Genomic DNA, 23,392 nt, shown 5'->3' on the forward strand with positions numbered 1-23,392 from the left:
GTCCAGGTGTAGGAGTCGTCTCTCTGGGTCCTGCCTCGGTGCAATCGCTGATAGGCAGTTGGACCAACAATCCAAAGATCGTAAGTTCAAATCCCGAGGTGGATGGAAGTTTAGTTGTACAAAGAGGTTTGCAATTGCCTTCGGACACCTAATTTCGAGTAGGAATCTCACAATCGAGAACGCCAAGGCAATGCTGTAGAGCGAATCATTTGATTTTTTGATTTCAATCAAGAAAAAATATAAAAAAAACGATGAATTCTAGCAAAATCTTGTATTCTTGTGCACACTTGTAACATAAAGAACATGTTTGATTTCAACCCTCTAAAATCCAACCCCGCCTCTAAACAGGCTTTGATCTAAAAATTCACCCAAAATCAAATTTTCAACCAATTTTTGATCTTTAAAAAGCATAGGAATGAAGAACCCTTTAAATATTCATCAACATTTTGACTAAAGATTACAGCTTCTGTTTAATGGGTTTTCTTTCAATGTAATATAATAGAGGGCACGTTACACTACTCTATACTACACGTATTTTATTCACTACTTTAAAATAACAAAAAAAAAATACCGAACAGAGAATACTGAGCAATTCTCTGAGATTTCGGTCATTCATTTTTTTTTGTATTTTTTAATCCGGCTGAAACTTGTTTGGTGCCTTTGGTATGCCCAAAGAAGCCATTTTGCACCATTAGTTTGTCCATATAATTTTTCATACAAATTTGGCAGCTGTCCATACAAAAATGTGGGTCTCGTGGCGCAGGGGTAGCGGCTTCGGCTGCCGATCCCGATGATGCTATGAGACGCGGGTTCGATTCCCGCCTTATCCACTGAGCTTCTATCGGATGGTGAAGTAAAACGTCGGTCCCGGTTTCTCCTGTCTCGTCAGAGGCGCTGGAGCAGAAATCCCACGTTAGAGGAAGGCCATGCCCCGGGGGGCGTAGTGCCAATAGTTTCGTTTTTTTCGTTTTTCCATACAAAAATGCTATGTGAAAATTAAAAAATCTGTATCTTTTGAAGGAATTTTTTGATCGATTTGGTGTCTTCGGCAAAGTTGTAGGTTTGGGTATGGATACTTAAAAAAAATGATACACGGTAAAACACATTTTGGTGATTTTTATTTTCACTTTTTGTCACTAAAACTTGATTTGCCAACAAAAAACACTATTTCTAATCTAATCTAAGCTAATCTAATCTAACACAAACGCAGCCAGTCCGATGAAAGCATGCTGGAAAGTCTTGTGATTAGATTACGCCCCAAGCACTTTTCTTGTCATTATTAATAATTGTAGTACATCCGAGAACACCCGAAAATGTATTACAAAAATTAAAGCGGCCAGCCCTACTACGTTGTGTTTACCGCAGAGAGGATTCTGAGAACGGATCACATTTCACAGAATCTATAGGGGAGGAAGGATGCGTGGACATACCGTACCAAACGCTCCGGTTCATTTTCGCATTATTGTTGTGTAAGTTGTGTTTAGTGTAACAATATATAGTTAAGTGTAATATAATAAATGAATATATGAAATAAATTTATTTTATACAGTTAATTACCTTCATAACCACCTGAAAAATAATAAATTATTAAATGAAATAAGGTAGAGCGTATAGTACAGCGTTTTGGTTTTAGTAGAAGGAATGTAGAGATTGTAAGAAGTAATGGTAAGAAAAGGTATTTTAATGAGTATTTCGATAGCTTCAATGAAAAATCAAATTATAAACAAGAGAAGATTTAACGGAATTTAGAAACGTGAGAAAAACAGTAAAATATTTAAGAAACAAATTTTAGTAATTTCTTTGAAAAGGATACAATCTGGAAGCACTGACGCAGCAGCTTCCTTCTTCACCCCGCGTCTCTGTCGAGCCGATTGCGTTTCAAAAAGACTGCTTCGTGCTCCCGCCAGGCAGCACATCAACAACGGGGTACGGTGGAGAGGGGGAGTACAAATAACAAAACCAACTTTTAAGTGTAGTTTGACTGTCAAACTTGTAATTCGTTGCTGATTTGTTCGAAAATTTGTTAAAAATAATAAGTTTTTTTGCAGCACCCCTTTTGGACGGACATTTCTGTTGTCACCTTCTGGTTCCTTGTATTAGCCATGGATAATTTCACAGTGTAATAAACAGGGCAGCTACCACTACGTGGCGCCACTGTTTCGAATGAGAAAATGATACAGGTTTTTCAGACGAGTTTCAATCCCGTGGGGGGAGTCATCGGCTGACCAACACCATCTTATTCCACCGCCGCTCCTGCACAATACTTGCATGCAAGTTGACCACTTCGATGTTCAGGTCAGGTCACACTACCGTGTGCAATGCTCTCACTCGCGACGGCGCTCGCAAAAAGAAAAACAAAGGTGGCCAGAAACGTCACCACCGACCGCAAAAAAAAACGCTCAAAACGAACGAATAATGCAGAAAAACGGGCAAACTCCACACTTTTCGCGACAAACTCTTCACGGCCGACCGAATGACACCAAATAAGAAGGTTCAATCCTTCAAATTCGCACTGAAATCGCGATTTAAATAAAGCTGCCACGACACACACGACATCTCTCAAAACGCGCCCGTAGCTCCTCTCCCAACAAAAAACACTATTTTTAATTTTTTTTATTTTGTGATGTGTTTTAGAGGACATAAAATGTCAACTTTTCTGAAATTTCCAGAATGGGCAAAAAATCTTTGACTGAGTTATGATTTTTTGAATCAATACTGGTTTTTTCAAAAAATCGAAATATTGGTCGCAAAAATTTTTCAACTTCATTTTCCGATGTAAAATCGAATTTGCAATCAAAAAGTACTTTAGTGAATTTTTGATAAAGTGCACCGTTTTCAAGTTATAACCATTTTTAGGTAACTTTTTTGAAAATAGTCGGAGTTTTTTATTTTTTAAAATTAGTGCCCATGTTTGCCCACCTTTAAAAAATTTTTTTTGAAGAGCTGAGAAAATTCTCTATATTTTGCTTTATTGAACTTTGTTGATACGACCCATAGTTGCTGAGATATTGGAATGCAAAGGTTAAAAAACAGGAAAATTGATGTTTTCTAAGTCTCACCCAAACAACCCACCATTTTCTAATGTCAATATCTCAGCAATTAATGGTCCGATTTTCAATGTTAAAATATGAAACATTCGTGAAACCGAGCTTTTCGAAAAAAATATTTTCAAAAATTTAAAATCAAGACTAACATTTGAAACGGGCGTAATATTGAAAGTTACAAAATAATTAAATTTATTCCTGAAATATTTCAGCAAAAACTTGTTTCTTTTATTACAAACACTAGATCATTTTGTACATTTTTGGGCGCTTCTAGACAATTGTAGAGCTTGTCAAAACGAACATTTTTATTCTTGAAAAAAAAATTTGGTCGATTCTATCAAAAGTTCTGGGCAAAAAACGATTTTAAAATGTTCATTTTCAAATTGAGATTAAATGAGTTTAACAAAAAATACCTCCGAGATATTTTCAGCACATGTACTCTAGAATGTGTGAGGCTTCTAAGAGCGAGGTCAAACTCTACCACCTTTTCAAGTTATTCACATTTCAAAATGGCGTTTTTTTCGTATTTTGGCTATAACTTTCGTTTAAAAGGTTCAATTTTTGCTCTCTTGGAAGATAAATGCATGTTTTAATAAGATCTAAAAATGTCTAGAAGACACCGTCTCGCTACGACATAAACTTGAGTTGATAAATTCAAAAAACTCGTTTTTTCATCAACACCTCAACCTTAGTTACTTAATTACAAAAATGGCTCTAGAAACTTCCCGTTTGAAGATAGAGCTTTGTGATCTCCAACAAAGTTGCTCAAAATGGTGTTCCCTACAACTTTTCTCAAGACACCGAAGCGTTATCTCGTCATTCCGCTGAAATAAAAATTCTGAACCACCCTAAAATTTGGACCACCCTAATGTCCACCATACCAAAAGATGCCCCTATTGACCCTGATAATTTGTCCCGAAGACACCAAAACTCTAAATCTTAACGTGTGGCCACTATCAATTTTGTCACGCTAGATTTCGGTTTCGGACCACTGTGCAGTGTTATATGATCGATCCATAAAGCTAGGTACACTGTTGCTGATTTTTTGTATCATTGAATAACTGCCATGATCATGAAAAAAAACTTAAATCGTTATGTTTTAAATGTGGAATTTGTAGGGATTCATTTGCTTCTAAAGAATCAATTGAAGAAGTAATTTGAAAGAGAAAGTTTTTTCAAAAAGGACGAAGAAAGTATTAAAGATTTCTGGAAAATTTGTTTTAAAACAGCACTCAACTTCCGAGAAATAAGCTTAACGACCAGTTCAATGGAGACGCATGGTGAATTGAAAGAAAACTCCCACTAGAGTTTATTCTTTTTATGTACTTTACATAAGAGTCTAGGTAAGCTTCTAGCAAAATCAGCCGAAGCTCTCAACTTGAGTGTTCGTCCCATAAACTCAAAAGTGCAGTGGGCGAAATCAAATCGACCTCAAAGGGAAGCCTGCGATGCAATACATGACAACAAAGGTAATTGAATCATGAGGGTAATTTGATTTGCTCCCCCATGGAAGCGCAGCATCAGCAGCAGTCGTGTTGTTTTTCTTATCAGTTCAACTCTATTAACATATTGTTGGATTTTCCAGCAGTCTGGTGGGAAAGGAAGTTGCCACTTGATAGCAGGGGTAGGGGACCTATTCTAGAGTGAAAGGAACGTTTATTTTGCTATTGGGATATAGGACAAGCAAATCGTTTCATACCCTAACTTGGTCGGTTTCAGAATGAATTTGAGCGTGGGTTATTATACTGCAAGAGAGTCAATTTACACGAATAAATACTGTAAAAATGTTTGAAATTAGGAGTCATGAATCTCTTATGGAATTTTTATACTGTCTTAAGATTGTCATTCAATGTATAAATATTTTTTTTTTCCAATTCAAAAATCTATAAACTGCTGCTTTCGGTGCATGTAACACTTTCACACAAATGCTACAGCTTCTTTCTTGAACGCCTGCCCCCACTCAATTTCTTTGAGTAACGCAACGGTCTCGCTTGTCCCACTCGGTTGTTTTCATCCTGCCAGGTCAAGACGAAGAAGACATTTAGGTGCCACGTTTACCCGCCAACCTTCTTCCGAGACTGCCGCCTTTCTTCCTGTATTGAATATGTTGTTGTTTTTTTTTTTCCTAGATCGTTGAAGCACTGCACTCAAACGAGCAAAGCTGAATTTCAAATTTGTGACAATGACAAATCATTTAAGGTCATAATAGTTTTTAACCTTAATTTCCAACATCAGGACACAACCTGGTCTTAATTTCAACCGCAGGGACTTCTAGTCTAATGTATGTGTAAATTTTTCGTACTGAAACTTGATTCATAACTGGACATAAATGTTGTCGTCGAACAATTTTCATTTGGGTGTACGTTCATAGTGTTGAAGCCCAGAGCCTCCTTACCTTTAACCTCAACAAGTGTGTTTCCACTGAACGATATGTGTCGGCGAACGTCACCAGCCAAGCAAGAGTTGAAAGGGGAAAAGTCGTGTTGCTAGTATGACTCGACTCGAAGACAACTTCCGTGAAAGCAAGATGATTGATATCATTATAGACTGCCGTATCAGGTTGCGTCTTCTGCTCCCTTGACTTTCAACGGCTGAACTACCCAATAAGCAAACAAACAGCTTTAGTGCATGGTACGACAAACGGAATCCAACCAAACACGTGCACAACATGGAAATCTATTTCCGAGGGGAAAAACACGTGCCAGGTAAACCTCAAAAGGATTTGTTGATTATTTACTGGTGAATCTAGTCTTTTTCATTTTTTATTATTTTATTTTTAATTTTAAAATCTAATGAATAACGATTAAACATCGATTGACTTCAAACAAACATGCACTAAAGACCCCAAAAAGACATTGAACTTAATCACACTCCAAGCCAACAGAAATCCACGACTGTAATAATTGGAACAGAAAACCAGCTGGGAACTCAAACCCGAAACCAAATCCGTGCCGCCGTACCGCGAGCTTTCCGGGAAAATTAAAACAGTTAAATCTGCAGGGATTTGTAAAGTTTTGCGTCAAATTTATGGAGCTCAACTACCCTCGACGAGGGTGAACTGTTGTCAGCGCTTTTCATTGGTTTTGAAGATTTGAATGAGATTTAAAGTTTTCGGGTTTACTTTGGCGGGCTGCCCTCAAAACTTGGAGACGAGAGTTTTGATGTGATTAAAGTGGATTCGAAAGTAACTGTTCATTTGCTACACTGCCTCGAGAGATCAAATACATTTCATCAATACGGAACCATCCATAACCACGTAGACACTTTGTGGACAATATTCCATACAAAAATACCCCCTCCCTAATGTGTCCACATGGTTTATGGTTGGATCCCACAAAATCAAATCAAATTATTCGCTCTACAGCATTGCCTTGGCGTTCTCGATTGCGAGATTCCTACTCGAAACTAGGTGTTCGAAGGCTTGATTGTTGAGGCAATTGCAAACCTCTTTTTACACCTTAGCTTCCATCCACCCCGGGATTCAAACTGACGACCTTTGGATTGTTAATCCAACTGCCAACCAGCGACTCCACCGAGGCAGGACCCAGGGAGACGACTCCTACACCGGGACTGAGCTAACGACCTAACCTTTTAGGTTAGACCGGGGCCAACATTTACTTCCCCGTCCGACGGAAGGCGTGATCAGACAAATTTCGTCTCGAAAAATGCCACCGGGACCATCTGGGATCGAACCCAGGCCGACTGGGTGAGAGGCAATCATGCTTACCTCTATACCACGGTTCTCGGTTGGATCCCACAGTTTTTCTTAAAAAAAATGACAGCGATTTGATGTGAAATGAGTAGGGACCTACATAGGGAAATGAAATGTTCTGGGAGAAATTTCAAACACCCAAAGTCATATAAATTTAAGGTTGAAAAACTTGTAGTTTTTCTTTGGTGTGGGCACTTTGCTTGTACCGAACAAGCACAAACATAATAAAAACTATTAGATTATTATCAACAACAGTTTTACAATACTTTTAATTGTTATAAGTCTCGTTTTTTGACAAAATTATTTTAAATTGATTCCAACCTTGTTCTTGCATGATCTTGTTGCTCGATTGGAACGCCGATTTGACAGTTCGATTGGAACCCTGAGAGTGACATTTCGCCTCTCCATATAGGCTCTCTAGAAATGAGACGCCAGTCAATTAGAGAGCCTATATGGAGAGGCGAAATGTCACTCTCAGGGTTCCAATCGAACTGTCAAATCGGGGTTCCAATCGAGCAACAAGGTCATGTAAGAACAAGGTCGGAATCAATTTAAAATCATTTTGGCAAAACAACGAGACTTATAACAATCAAAAGTATTGTCAAACTGTTGTTGATAAAAATCTGATAGTTTTTGTTATGTTTGTGCTTGTTCGGTACAAGAAAAGTGCCAGCACCAAAGAAAAACTACAAGTTTTTCAACCTTAAGTTTGAATGACTTTGAGTGTTTGAAATTTCTCCCAGAACATTTCATTTCCCAATGTAGGTCCCTACAGTCAACTTGAATCAATGTCTGAACTCGTTTGCAATCGACTAGCTAGCGTCTATTTAAAAACAGAGCTTGGTTGATTATCTTCCATAAACGCAAGTCTAAAAACTTTGTTTGTTTGATAAAGCATTTTAAAAACCCAAGGTAAAAACAGAATAAAAGTTCATCAAAAGTTAAATAAATGAATAAATAAATAGAAAAATCAAAAAGAAGTAAAAATTTTATCAAGTTGATGGAAATATTTATTTTTTTGTAATTTAAAGTGTCAAAAGAGAAATGTAAACATGCTTGTCCCGATTTTGAAAAGAAAAAAAAACATCTTGAACGCAATATTGCGAAATGCATAAGCTTTCCTGGATAATTCAAGAGCTTTGGCAGCAAAGCTTGATATTGGAATGTTTCACTTTGTACGGCAAATAAAGATGCTTATAGACCTGAGATTGGCTTGGTAATTTTTTTACGATAAAATATTCAAAATTGGGTTTGAAGCCTTTTGAAGATTTAAATATTTTTTAAAGATATTTTTTTACACTCGTTGCTGCTCTAACTAAAATTTCACCTTTTTTCTAATGAATAAATTGTACAAAATGGCTCTAAAGTTGCCATATCAGCACTTTGACGTTTAACTGAAATCGAGTGATAAATTGCTTAACTGGAAATGATCAAGCAAACTTTTATCAACACTTTTACACAATAGGTTGTTAAAATAGTGCAAATCAGAATATTGGCTGGAGGAAGGAGAGAGTGTTTACCCTGCTTAACATACGAGAATTTCCCTAAATAAGAGCAAGTTCACAAGCAGAACAAACCCATCTTGCATCGACCTCACTTATCTGCTTTTCTTTTTGTAAAGGGTTTAAATAGATGAAAATAAACATTTTAAAGACCCAAATATGTTAAACTGCCTTACCAAAACCGTTCTCAGCTTCCCTGAATATCTCTACATGCTCCAAATTGATTTGAATTGATATCTGGATAAAACACATTTTTATTGAAATTTTAAAGTTCTGCAATGATTCACATAAAATCCCAAACAGGAATAGTGGAATAGGGAATACTCCCCGGACTCCCGAGTGCCCCTGGAAGAGGTCGTATAAAGACGCTGAGAAATACAACTCATGACGACAACAAGGAAGATAACACGTGCTTGAGGACTAATCCGTCAAGTGAAATCCTAGTTTTTAAATTTTAGTTTTTAATGTAGTTTTTTATTTAGGTTATCAAATTTCAAAGAACCAATGTTACATCGAAAGGAGTAATTTTAAAAGGTGGAAACCTTACACTGCTAGAAATAATAATCAAACAAAAAAACAATAATTCGCTTAAAATTTATTCGATTGAAATATTTCACTCTACATTTTTTACCATTAGTTCTTGCGCTTATTAAATAATTAAAAGTTTGTTAAATTTTGTCTTTGTGTACCTGCCAAAAATACATATTGAGCTACTTTTGTTCTATGAAAAACTTAGTCGTTTTTAGTATTTTTATTTGAACTTATCATACGTTTACTGCCCCTGATCCGCAAAAATGTCCCATATGTGTGCTCTTTCAAAAAAGCCTGCAACATCCAGTACTTTATTCTAGAAATAAGGAAAAATCCAGTTTTTTTTTTTCGCGAAAACTTAACACGTATCCTTATGTGTGGGATAAACATCAAATGAGCAACTCTCTACGAAATCGGCCGATTTCTACCCATTTTTATTTTTTATTTTTTTTATTTGGCTCAAACTTAGTGGGGGCCTTCCCTATGACCAAATAATCTATTTTGCGTCATTGGTTCACCCATACAAGTCTACATAAAATTTTGGCTGCTGTCCATACAAAAATGGTATATAAATATTCAAACCGCTGTAACTTTTGAATGAATTTTCTGATCAATTTGGTGTCTTCAGCAAAGTTGTAGGTATTGTTGAGGACTATTGAGAAAAAATAATCAACTTTTTTTTCACAAAAACTCAACTTCCCAAAATACATATTTTTTTTATTTTCGAGGTTTTTAGATATGTTTAGGGAAAACCGCTGTAACTTTTGAGTCATAGACTTTTGATCCATAGAAAAACATGGTCAAAAAATCTACCGTCGAGTTATGAATTTTAAAAAAATAGTGATTTTTGGAAAAAATGAAGTTTTCTGCAAAAAAAAGTTACATTAATTTTTAATGCAAAATTGAATTTGAAATCGAAAACTGCTTTACAAATTTTTTGATAAAGGGCTCCGTTTTCAAGATATAGCCACCATTTTTTTTTTTGATTTTAGCGAAATATTTGCAGTTTTTCGATTTTTAAAAATAGTTACCATGAGTGACCATTTCTATTTTGTTTTTTGAAAAGTTCAGAAAATGTGCTATAAAATTGTCTTAGAGACATTGAAGATTGGACCTCGGGTTGCTGAGATAGAGCCGCTTTAAGAAAAAGAAACACGAAAATTGAAGTTTTCTAAGTCTCATCAAAACAACCCACCATTTTATAATGTCGATGTCTCAGCAAGTAATGGTCCGATTTTCAATGTTAAAACATTAAACATTTGTAAAAATTTTCGATCTCTTCGAAAAAAATATTTTCAAAATTTTTAAATCAAGATTAACTTTTTAAAATGGCCAAACGTTGAATATTACGCCCATTTAAAAAGCTAGTCCTGATTTAAAAATTTTGAAAATATTTTTTTTTTCGAAGAGATCGGAAAATTTCACGAATGTTTAATGTTTTACCATTGAAAATCGGACCATTAGTTGAAAGCTGAAAATAGTTTTCGATTGCAAATTCAATTTTTCATTAAAAAAATAATGTCAAATTTATTTCTGCATGAATCTTCGATTTTTTTTTTCCAAAAATCACTATTTTTTTCAAACATTTATAACTCGGCGGCAGATTTTTTGACCATGTTTCGCTATGGCTCAAAAGTTGCGGGTTTTTTGTCCCTTAAAACATATCAAAAAATCTCTAAAATCAAATAATATGTATTTTGTATTTTGTATGTACAGCGGTTTGAATATTTATATACCGTTTTTGTATTGACAGCAGTCAAAATTGTATGGAGACTTGTATGGGTGAACCATCACTGAAAAAAAATTAATGTACCAAATTCATAAATTCTAGGAATTTTGGCTCCTTTCCTTATTTAGTAATCCATAAAACCCGATTACTAAATAAGCAAAAGAGGCAAAATTCCTAGAATAAAGGAATTTGGTACTATTTTTTTATTTCAGTGAATGACACAAAATAGCTTATTTGGTCATAGGGAAGTCCCCACAAAGTTTGAGCCAAATTTTAAAATACAAATAAAATCCACTTCCGGTTTTGGTGGAGAATTGCTCACATTGTTTCTAACATCATCATCTATCGTTTAACCGTTCGGAAGTCGCGTGTTTTAGCTTTTCATTTCAGTGCCCTTCCATAATTTGTATAAAGTACACTATGTGACTGCCAGTGGGTTAAGAAGTCCGAACGTAGGATTCCTCGACCTGACCTCAAAATGAGACAGGCTAGTGATCAGGTACCAAAATGATCAATTTGAGCAAAGATAAACGTGAATCGAAAAGGGGTTGAGGAACTAGATGAATTTTTAAAGACCATTATCGATTTTTATACCAAATCTTTTGATCTGATGATCTTTAACAATTGCTGTTTTATCTTTGAAACCCTGTTCGGCCAAATTCGTGATTAGCATTAAAGTGGTTCGGGGAATTTCTCAACGTTCCAATCAAACAAATTCGCAGTAATTTCTTACACTTAATTTTAATCGACAATTTCTAGGAATCAATCTGTTCCAAATTTCGCAACCATTCTTGCTTCACGAATTGTGAAACAATAATCCATACTTTTTGATTGGATTGCTTGTTATTAAGTTTGTGTAAATTTTGTGCTCTGTATTTTACCGTGGGAGATATTTCATATCTATGCTTCTCTAATTATTTTACAACAGTTATTTTGAGAGTCTAAAATTTACTAATGTCTACTACATTGAGATTTTGTGGAAAAGCTTTTTTATTTTCTCTTCACTTAAGTATTAAATTAATGTCACTTTGTTATCAACCATCACGGTAAATCAGTGAAGCTGCCACGTTTTGTACTGTTGCGTACGATGTTTGCTGATGACGAGTCCGTCACACGAGCAGAGGATTGTGGGAAGATTTGACGAGGGTTTAATCCTAATGCTTTCATCCGCTACGGGGATGAGTGCTTTCATTTTTTTTTGGCTTTTACTTTTTTATGCAATTTTTCCTGACCATACGAAAATTGAGACAAAATTCAACTGTTTATTGTCTAATTATTCACAATTATCTCGAGATTTTTTGTTGAGGTTTCCTGGAATGCTATTAGATTTATCAACCAACAATGGATGTTAAAATTACTCAATTTGAAGCAGAGTTATGGTAATCTGTTCATGATTTTAAGTTTGCTCTTGGTAACATTCTCTTTGAAGACGTTTTTTTAATATTTCTAAAACTAAAATTACCTTTCAATTCAAAGCAAAATGTTGCAATTCGGCAGTATAATATTCGTTTATTTATCTGGTGATCATAATAAATCAATTTAATCAAAACTATTGCCAAATATTCTTACAATCCCTCACGTATAACAACTCATCACCTCTATGGTTTAAAGAACGCCAGATTAGGCTTACTTTTGTAAAACTTCCGGAACGTCAACCGCCAGAAGGCGATCCGAAAGTCTACGTTGTAGAACGCGTAGATGAACGGATTGATGGCACTGTTGATCCAGCCAAGCCACGTAAGGAACTCCATCAGGTGTTTGCTCTTGGACCGTTCCGGCAGAAAGGGCATAATCAGGTAGTACACGAAGAAGGGCAACCAGCAGGCAATGAACCCTCCGACGACCATGCTGAGCGTTTGGGCCGTTTTGGTTTCCCGCTTGAGGGACGAAATCCGCATCGGCATCCGCTTCCCGTGGTGGACACGCACCTTGGCGTGACTCGTGGTCACGTTGGACACGCACGATTCCGCGAGTGAGATCTGGCTGGCGCTGAACTGGACCGTGTTAATTGGCCGCATCTCATAGTTGTTCCGGTACTTGCCCGTACCTTCGGTTCCGCTGGCACTGGTGTTGGTGCTACTACCGGCGTGACATCCGAGGGTGGTTAACCGGGCCGTCGGCGTGGCCAGTTGGTGCCGTTGTGCATTTGGTGTGGCTCGAGCCGAACTCAGAAACTCGTACAACGTCTGATGCGATTGGGCGACGTACGTGGAGGACAGATTTCGTCCCAGATAACCCAAGCCACCGACTCCGGATTGCTGTTTTGGGCTGGTGTCCATTTCAGAGGTATAATTGTCCGGCTCGACCTCACAGCTTTTCTCAGTAGCCTGAAAAGAACGACTTGTTTAAAATGGTTGCTTCAACAGAAAACCCCCAAGGATTCCATAAATAAAGTCTTTGAACATTAATTTCTGCTGGTAACAAAGCTATCCTACCTAGAAAAGGTTAAAATACCAACAACAAATTGCTTCGGCAAATATTTATACAAAAAAAAAGACAAACCATCCACATTAACGACCCCCAGGTCTTTATAGGTTTCTATTACAAGTTTCTTCTCGAAACTTCACCCAAACGCGATTCTGCATGAAATCTGTCCTCATGCATTTTTGCGATATAGGGGTATGACATTTTAGCCCAATACCGACAATTATCGGCAATACCGACTGCTGTTTGCTGGTATTGGGGAAAAAATTTAAACGGAACAACGATTGAACCATCCACTTCTTGATTGCTGATCCAAATCGCTTCCACCGCCTCAGGGAGGCTTACTGAACTGAGAGGGACAGAGCACCAACTTATTCTTCTCTTCGAAGTGTTGCTCGGGGACGCGCCAGCGTGAGAACTGCGGATCGCTGACATGTTTACATGCGGGCAAAAATGATCTACGGACATGCTGCAAAAATTGTTATTAAATGTAATATTTTCTGCAGCAAATCCACTGTTTCAGATTTTGATATATATTTTTTTCCTTCAGGTGTTGGAGTCCTTGAGCTTGAATGGGGAACTAACCTCTTTTTACTTCAAAGAACCTTCCACCCCGAGTTTCGAACGGACGACCTTTAGATTAAGAGTCCAACCGCCACTAGCGATGGCATCGGAGCAGGCTTGGTTTGTTGTGTTGTTTGTACTTATGGCATGAAGACGACTCCCACACCCGGAATGACTGGAATGAGCTGTCCTAGAATGTCCTATTTTAGGATAAGGCAATTCTAAAGACGGGTCCACGTCAATTCGTAGTGGGTGGTAAATATTTCCAGCCTATCTGTAAATAGCCTCAGGATTAAATGAAAACGACTCGTTTATAAAAGCATCTCCTACTTGCTACTTTCGTCGATACATCTACCATGATCTTTGAACAGTTAATCGGTTTGCGGTGTTAAACATCAAAGAAATTTGAAAAAGTGTGCTTGACTTTTGATTACTATTGGTCAATAGAGCTCATTCTGTTGAGATCCACTTCATTAGAAAAGCGATTGGTTTTCTACAAAAAAAAATAATGCCCCTGGTGAACTGATTATTTTAATGGGCACATTTTCAAGATGATTGGAGGTGTCTCAAACATTTCCATCAAAGGCAGCCTTCATATTATACACCCAAAACTGGCAGCGCTATCACACCTAAAAAAATCGTGTAATTTTCTGTTTCTTTGATGCACATAACTGGAGCGTTCCTTTTGACACAAAATTCCATCCGATTTGAAAATTACACGACCTTTCCGAAGCTTTCTGCCGCATTGAATTTTACATGAATCAAAATTACGTTGATGTAAATTTCAAATTGACGTAATTTCACTGGGATGATTTAGATAGCAGTGCACGATTTTCAGGTTATGAGTTAAATAATTCCACACAAGCTAAATACATTAAAAATCATTATTTATTTCCACGTTTGCATGAATACAAAACATTGATCTTCATTTGTCACTGTCATCGCGGCACCATGAACGAACCTCAGACTGACATCATCTGACATTTTACAATCACTTTCGGATCATTCCACCGGAAAACGCCAAAAGTTGATGTTCATCTTGCCTCAGCAACTTTTTAAGATAACAACTACATGCAGGACTCTGGTGCTGGCTTCTTCCTCTTGGTTGGTCCAAGCCGCTGATCGTGATAATCCTCTTCAAATTTTTCACATGAACTTCTCCCGTGCGGACGGGGTGACTGCAGTTACAACCGCAGATTCACTACACGTTTGTCTCATGTTGTTCCACCAGAATTAATGCGATTTCTTGAAGTGGTTTGGTGCGTCCCAATATTTTGAAAACTGCCCTTCCGGATCCTGCTGGCACTCAATGCTGATGGGCATTTGACAGTGTTTATCATTTGGATCCTGTTGAATGAAACAGTTAGTAAAGAAGCTACTTCAATTAGAACAATCCTACCTTACGATAAACACCAAAAACTGCTTGTTGAAGACAGTTTGAACGGCCCTCCGGAGACGATTTTGATTCAATTTGGCGAGAAGTTCGATTTCAAAAATAAAAAGTTCAATCCGCCAAGTTTAATCTGGTCACAGCGACCTAAATTTTTCGATTCTAATGCGCTCAGGATTGCCGGTAGATTTTCACGGTGATCTATATCAAAATTTTACGAGAAATACACTAGAAAATGGTTTTAAAACCAGTAAATGAAAAAAAAAGTTCTGTTTGAGAAGCGTTCGCTTTGTTTTGCAACGCAAAATGGCTGACGTTGACGTTTATGCACGCTGCGCTGCGAGGAACCATTTTCTCAGTTGAAAGTGGGTAAATTTGCCATCCGTTGAATGTAAAATTGAGTAAGATGATTGAATATTCTGTTCAATGTGATGCTCCAGTTATGTGCATCGTCTGAGATATAAAATTACATCAAATTTGTGGTGATTTTCAAACGCTTCTCACATTTTATTGCAAATCTATTTTTTTATGGTTCTGATGATAATTAGGTTTCACGAGATGTAATATTACACTAAATTTGTGGTTACATGATCTATTTTTCTGTCAGTTTCCGAATTATGTGAAGTGTAACTTTCATATTTTTTTAGTGTGTAGTCCGAGAGAATGATGGTCTCGAGTCGAGAGAATAGTGGTACCATTCACGGACGCAGAGAACACAGCTCGAGATGGGCGATAGAACTATTCTCTCGAGGTTAATTTGCAAAAAAAGTTCATCCGTCAAACAAAAAACCAAAAGTGTCGACAACGGGAATCGAACCAGAGACCTTTGACAAACCAATCCAATGACTTAGCTGCCTTGGCCACCACAGCTTGGTGACCATGGAGAAGTCAGAAGTCGATGTATGACACTTGTTGGAGATTTATTGATTCAACTAACGAATGAACTCATTTGTTATGATGGTGTGAGTTGGTACCATTATTCTATCGATTTTGGCACTGAGCCCTCAATAAAATTTGAGAGAACGATTATCTCGATTCTGAATTTTGGGTGTAGCAAGAAAATTTAAAAAGACTGAAATATTTTAATTTCTTTTGAGGAAAAGAAAACAAAATTATAAGGGGGGCAGCTGTGGCTGAATGGTTACGGTGTTCGCTTTGTAAGCGGATGGTTCGGACTTCAATTCCCATCTGCTTCCCTAAGGACATAAAAATACTTGAAATGCTGAACGAAAAATCAAAGTTGCCGTGTTCGAAAACCCCGTTCTTTGGATTGGTAAACAAAAATGCTAACCACTAGGCTATGGAGACTTGGTGAGCCTAGATTGGAATTAGGAATACTGTTACTGTAAACTTTACAGTGTAAAGAATTGGTAGAGGTAAGCCAATGAGACGACTAATAGGGACGTGGCGTTACATCGTGCTGCCACCTGGTTTTTTTAAGCGCAAGAGTGTAAAAGTGCTGAGTCATCGTCTAAAAATAGACGGCGTCCTATCTCGCCCAGCAAAATGATGTCGATAAAGTAGTCGGTTTAGATGAGAAAAAGTGGAAAACGTGGTCTAAAAATAGCGACGCCATCATCCTATGATGTACTGTGGTACGCGCGGCAGGTGCTGCCCCGCGCAGTACTAATTCTCGCCTGTTTAGGTGGCAGTTCTGAAGTCGCTCTTTCTCTCTAATTTTTAAACTCTCTGTGGTCCCACTCTCACAAAATTAACCCTCCCAGCTTACTGCGATCGGTGGCGCGAAGATCCATGTATATTCGATGTAGTTTTTGTTATAGTCAGATCCCAATAAAGTGTCCGTTGGAGAAGTTCGGTCTGTTTGCGAGTGCAAAATAAAGTTTGTGTTTTACGAACTCCGCGGTGTTTGATTTCTCCCGGAACTCTCCAGAGTGATCTGGCCCATCCGGTTCTGTACAGTTACAACCAACCCCCAACGCCTTTCGAGGTGTATCCTAGGGTTCTACTTTTCCAACTAACATTGAGTCCAAAACCTCCCTACAAACTTCTATACCACTAAGGTGACGTAGAGGTCCTTGCGCACTTTAGATAGGTGTTTACTAACGATCCTTCCCATCCCTGAGGATAGCTTGGACCCAGCCAGGACACCCTTCCCGAGCAGGGGTAAATAACACGGGAATACCAAATTTTGGTATTACTTGGGCAAATAACAGGGACCAAAATGTGCCCTTGGTTGCCCAGTAATAGATGGTAAAATACCATAAAATCATACCTAAGTCTTGTATGTGGAAGGGCACAACAATACCAAACCATGTTATTCCAAGGGTAAAATAATACCTCAAAATAAAACCATTTCAATACCAAATTGAGGTCTTCTGGATTTTTGAACATTGCTTGAATACCAAAACTTGGTATTGCCAAGGTTTAATTTTTAGGTATTACCGCGCCCTTGGAAAATCAGATTTTGGTATTCCTGTGGTCTTCCAAATACATAATTTTGGTATGATTTCATGGTATTTTACCATCTATTACTGGGCAACCAAGAGCACATTTTGGTCCCTGTTATTTGCCCAAGTAATACCTAAATTTGGTATTTTCATACCATTTTTAGTGCAACAGTTGCAGTTAGTGAAAAAACTCAAAAGAAATGATCCATATGCAACAGCCAAATCTGCTCAACTGATGATTCCATGTTGTTCTTAGTGATATTCTTCACCACATCGAATGCATTTGTCATTGATGAACGGCCTGTGCTTGAAGTTCTTGAAGATTCTAAAAAATAACAAGATTGAAAAATAAGCGTTATTAAAATGAAACTGGATTGAAATTCACCAAAATTCTATAATCTGTCGATTAACTCGTTTTTCAAAGGTTATATTCAAATGGTTATCTCAACTTAGAGAAATTTCAACGTTTTAAAAAAAATCTTGGTGGGTATATAGAAAAATGAAAATCAGCTTTAACATTTTTCGGTTTCAAGCCATTTTAGCGCAAAAAGCGCAAATCTCATCAAAATTTATAAAAAAAAATCCCATAGTTTCAGAGGAATTTGATAAAACACTTAAATACCAAAATAATACCAAAATGTGTCATCCTGACTTAGAAAATTTTCCACAATTTCAAGTCATTTCTGTAGGGGGTATATCAAAAATGTTTAAAATCAAGTTTGAAATTTCCGGTTTTCAATGAAAGCATTCACTTTGAGACATCATTAATTATCTTGTCAAAATTGGTCAAAATTTTCCCATAGTTTCAGAGGAATTTGATAAAACACTGTAATACCAAAAGAATACCAATATGTGGTGTTCGACCATTGACAAATTCTGCAATTTTGCAATATCAAAACAATACCTTAAATTGGTATGATAGCACATTTTGCTCTTGCAAAATCCTTAAGACAAATTTTAAAGGGTCCAGGAATACCAAAATTTGGTATTGATACCAGAGAAAGGTATTATTACGCATTTCCCTTGTTATTTACCCATGCTCGGGTTATGCCCTGGGTAGTATTACACACTCATCAAAAGATGAAGACATGGTTTCTCCCATGTTGATTTATTGTTCCGGATGAGGGCCTAACACAACCACACCAAACAGTGAGATAAGCGTTGTGGAGCCTTCCAGTGGTGGGGCGTCCTCCAAATGCTATTGCTAATGCTAAGAAAACAAAATTATTCCAAATGCTTTACAGGCACGACTAAGCCAGTTAACCAAAAATATAAAAAATATCCTCGATTGTTGTGATTATTGGTTCATTAATTAAATCTGATCAAACGAAAGATAAACTCTCAGATGATTAAGCAGCCGGTGAAGGGTCGACGAAAACAAAGCATGTTCGATCCATTCCACTAATCACTTCTCGGAAAAGGAAAGAGTTTGAGCTGTCTTGTCGATGGACATTAAGCTTTTTCGTGACAACAAAGCTACGAGTGTTCACTGTGCTACGGAGGCTTAATTTTATCCAATTGAATTTATTTTGAGCCATCAATTTCACTTTTGGCATATTAAAATTGCCCGAGAACCATAGAATGGTGCTGATCTTATATTTAAAGCACTTCGTGCTCAAACGTTTAATGCTCTAGATTATTTTATATCTATTTATAGCATTGTAGTGACGTCCAGAAATTCCATTAAAATTTTATAAATAAAAATCAGATTATGCACCCAAGACTCAACAATGAAAAGTCAATTTGCTTCTAACTCCATATTCCATTAGGCTCTGGGAAACCCGCAAAAACTTTGCAATTTCAGAAACCGAGCAAATTAAGAAAAACAAACCTGACAAAGTCAAAAAATAAATAATCATCGACCCCACATTTACATTGTTATGGCTGCCACGCGCGTACCTCGGTCCGTGAAATCCGGTGCTGCCGTGACGTCAACACGTAGCATATCTTCGAGTACACGTACAGCATCACACTCATCGGAATGAAGAAGGAGCCCATCGCCGAAAACACGACGTAGCCCTTGTTCTGGTTGTACTGGCACTCGTTCCGGCTGCGATCCTGGTCGTACCTGGGCGAAAGAAAAGGTGAACCACACGAGATTTATGAAAAGAGGAGTCACAAATGAAAGTTCTGAGAATAAATGCTCTCTTGATTGATTCTTTATCGCTTATTGGTGCTGGAATTATTCATTGATGTTTTCTTGGAACAACGCATTTTTATACACGCATGTGATTGATTGCTAGTGCTTTCTAGCCTTTTTTAATTTTATTTACTCCACAATGTATTAATCAATTGAGTGAGTACAACTTCAAGTTCAAGCTTGGTTTTGCAACTCGCTTTTATATTTTTTTATTTTGATTCAAATTGTAAAAAAAAAAACAAAAAAATATGTTCAGGTTGCTACTTTTCCACCAGCTGACTTTTCCACCGTGAGTGGTCACGGGTTTCATCTGAAGACTGCATAGGTGATGAAAGAACAAAGTACTGAGAGATAAAAAAATCCCGAAAAAGCCCAAGGCACAGTAAAACTTGTTAATCATTCAGAAGGATGCCGAGACGCGGCGCGTGTGCCAGAAATATTAATAAAGTTATGAAATCTGATAGAAGCCGAAATCTTTGCCCAACGCTTTTCAAGTTCTGCCCTGCTCTCTTTTAGGTTTTTCCATATGGTAATAAATTGGAGGATGAAATTTTCTCGAGAGATGGAAGCAGTGGATGACTGGTCTGCTCTCAACGAGATTTTTAAGGACTGTCGGAGTAGGAACCGCCGTCTTTTGGATTGGGAGACAAATACATTACAACTTGAGTGATTTGAGTATTTCACAAAAAAAAATTAGTAGAACGAGGATTGAACCACCAACTTCTTGGATATTGATCCGACATGCTACCACCGCGCCATGGACGCTTGTGAGTGTGAGTGTGAGTGAAAGAGCACCAACACATGCTTGTCTTTGGAGTGTTGCTCGGGGCCAGCAGTATATGTGTTGGTGAGAACTACAGATCGCTGAAATATTTACACGCGGGCAAAAATGATCTAGGGGCTTGCTGCAAAAAATGTTATAAAATGTGACATTTTCTGCAGCAAATCCACTGTTGCAGATTTTGAGATATATTTTTCCTTTGGGTGTTCTAAAGTATACAACTAAGTATTTATAATCGGCCACTGAAGCAACCCAAAGCTATACTGCTGATTAAATCTTTAAAATAGGCTTCTGGCAAACACCTACGCATCAATTCGAGAAAAGTTTTTCAACGACTATGAACATCAAAAGAGTTAATTAATTGATTCAATTTCAAACTTACGAATAGGCTCGAGATGTTCAAAAGTTCTTTGAATCCGCCCAATCGTTCAATCATTTGGAAAAATAAAATCACGTTGGATACATCCGAAATCTGTTACTTTCCTCATTACCTCGAATGAATGAGCGAAAAATATGTTTGTCGGATTACAAAAGCTTATTCGCAGAAATGTTTGTCATATGATGTGGAACAACATTCACTACCGGGTGGTGAAGTCTACCGTCAGTAAGCGGCTGTGTTGTCTGGAAAATAGAAACGAATGATTCAATTCAGGAATATAGGCTCGTACGGATCTTGAGCTTGGTGAGAAAGGAGGTAATTGAATTTCACCAAGGTAACAATGAATGGGCTCACTCGGTGTGCCGACAAATCTTTTTTGAGGTTTAGCATGAAAATATGTTTACGTATGCACGCTTCATTGACCAACATATCTCAAAATGATGGTAATGTCAGGTCATAGTCCACACCACATAAGTCCCTGAGTTATAACAATTAATATTTCAAACATGATCATTTTTTTTTCAACTTACCATCCCAAAATTGGAGGACACGTGATAGCAAGTGCCACCAGCCATACAACGAAAATCATCAGCAATGCCAACCGTTTAGACCGCCTCCGTTTGGAGTACGTCAATGGTTGTGTAACTGCCAAATATCTGTAACAATAAATAATGTATGAATAAATAAGAATAAAACTCGTGAGTAAGTCCGCTCCACCCACGCGCGTCAAAACTCCTACACAGGGCAATATTGACACTTGAATAGGTCCCTTGGAAGATTTGCGCAATGCTTATTTGCCAATAATAAACTATACCGTTTGCCTGCGCCAGGACTTGCCCCTTCTCCGCTGCTCTTACCTATCGACGCTGATGGCGCACAAGCTCAGGATGGATGCCGTACAGAGCAGGACATCGAGTGAAATCCAAATATCACAGAGGATCCAACCTAGCTGCCACTTGTCTGATGTTGTTGAAGATGTTGTTCTCCCGTATGATGAAAGCGGGTGGCAAGGTTGGGGATTCAGCCGGGGTCAGATTGGGCCAAAAAGGACGACCAACGAGTTGAGTCGAGTGCATGAAAAAATCAGACGGAAGAAACAAACACACACAGAAATCGTTAATATTAAGGTTTTATCATCTGCAAAGGATCATCGAGAAGAGGGCCCAAAGAGATACGCATGCAATTTTATGGACTATTTCGATTTTGTTTCCCAAATTTTCCTCTCTCCGTGCCTTTTCATGGTTTATGCAAGACTAGACCGAACTATGTGGGTATTTTTTAGGATGTAAGAGATGACGAGCCATAGATAACGCGGGGTAAAGTGTCTCCTTCGATGAATTGTATAAGTGTTTTGGGGTTGAGATTTTTCCATATTTTTTTTATTATGATTAATTTATGCCCGCTTCCCCCTAACTAACCCTTACCAAATTGACGAAAAAACCACGTATTTTTTCTGCGAGGTCAAATTTTCTTTAAAGATACTTCTCTTCCATAAACCGACGCTTGTAATACTACGTCGATGATGGAGCAATCAAGCAGATAATGAAGAAACTTATTTATTCCAATCGAATACTTAACGTTAATCGCAATCCATTCAGCATATCGTAATTTGTTGCTGCCAATCAACATGTGGGTAATTGGTCTAACCCTTGATTGATCAAGACAATACTCATCGGTCTTGCATAATAATAAATAGAAAATGGTGAAATAAATGTAATATTTCATTACAAAAAAAAACATATAAATTGAAAAAATAAAATAAAAATAAAATGAAGCACACAACTGCTACAACCACTCAGAACTTAACTCCGAACACGGTTGCCGTTTGCACTCTGGCTACGGCTTATTTTGCCATGTTTGGCTTACGAATTGAAATCAAATACGTTTTGAGAATGAAAGGATTAAACAATGCCGTGCTTACGTGGAATATTTGTTTCTTTTTCCCCGAGTGACTTGAAAGGATCAAGCTTTTACAAACAGAATGGGCTGTTGGAACTGAAAAAAAAATCAAAGTCATACAAACGAAGATTACACAATCTACAGTTGAAGCAGGTACTACACACATTACAAGGGTTAGTGAATATTCACGAAGCATGAAATCCGGGAAATGTGATACTTTCCGTGAAAATTACTGACTATTTTATTTTCAATTTTCTCGATACGGTGCACTCAAAATGAGACACATTAAAATATATTTTATCCGTGATGTTTGGGTTATATTAAACAAATAAGCCGCTTGTTGCCACATTTTACTTGATAAGACATAGATTAAGGTAGTGGAACGGCATGTATTTCCATCGTGCACAGTAGGTGGACAATTGCAGCTTCTTAATAGAGCAGTTCTGTACCAAAATCGGAAATGGGTTTTTTGTATTTATTGATTTGGCTTAAACTTTGGGGGGGGGGGGCCTTTCTTGTGACCAAATAAGCTATTTTGTGTTATTGGTTCACCCATACAACTATCCATACGATTTTGGCTGCTGTCCATACAAAATTGGTACATAAATATTTAAAAATCTGTAACTTTTGAGTGAATTTTCTGATCATTTTGGTGTCTTGGGCAAAGTTGTAGGTATTGTTGAGGACTATTGAGAAAAATAGTTACGCAGAAAAAGTAATTTGCCAATTTTTAAATTACTTTTTTTCACTGAAACTCAATTTCAAAAAATATGTATATATTTTTTTGATTTTCAAGATTTTTTTATATGTTTTTGGGGACAAAAGCCCGCAACTTTTGAGCCATAGAGAAGTATGGTTGAAAAATCTGCCGCCGAATTAGGATTTTCTG

At 37.4% G+C, this 23,392-nt stretch overlaps 1 protein-coding gene across 1 annotated transcript in view; it reads right to left on the reverse strand.

Annotated features, from left to right (window-relative positions):
- Positions 1-11,240: 11,240 nt before the first annotated feature.
- The window catches only part of LOC6039678 (probable G-protein coupled receptor No18), a 35,588-nt gene continuing 23,436 nt past the window's right edge, over positions 11,241-23,392 (reverse strand). Inside the window, exons 3-6 of the mRNA XM_038249256.1 lie at positions 21,462-21,564; positions 21,135-21,260; positions 19,204-19,372; positions 11,241-12,845 (exon numbers count right to left, since the gene is read on the reverse strand). Of these exons, the coding sequence (XP_038105184.1) occupies positions 12,117-12,845; positions 19,204-19,372; positions 21,135-21,260; positions 21,462-21,564 (1,127 nt within the window). The 3' untranslated portion in view covers positions 11,241-12,116. The remainder of the gene's footprint in view (positions 12,846-19,203; positions 19,373-21,134; positions 21,261-21,461; positions 21,565-23,392) is intronic.

This window comes from Culex quinquefasciatus, chromosome 1 (genome assembly GCF_015732765.1).
Source record: "Culex quinquefasciatus strain JHB chromosome 1, VPISU_Cqui_1.0_pri_paternal, whole genome shotgun sequence".
NCBI classification, from domain to species: Eukaryota; Metazoa; Arthropoda; class Insecta; order Diptera; family Culicidae; genus Culex; species Culex quinquefasciatus.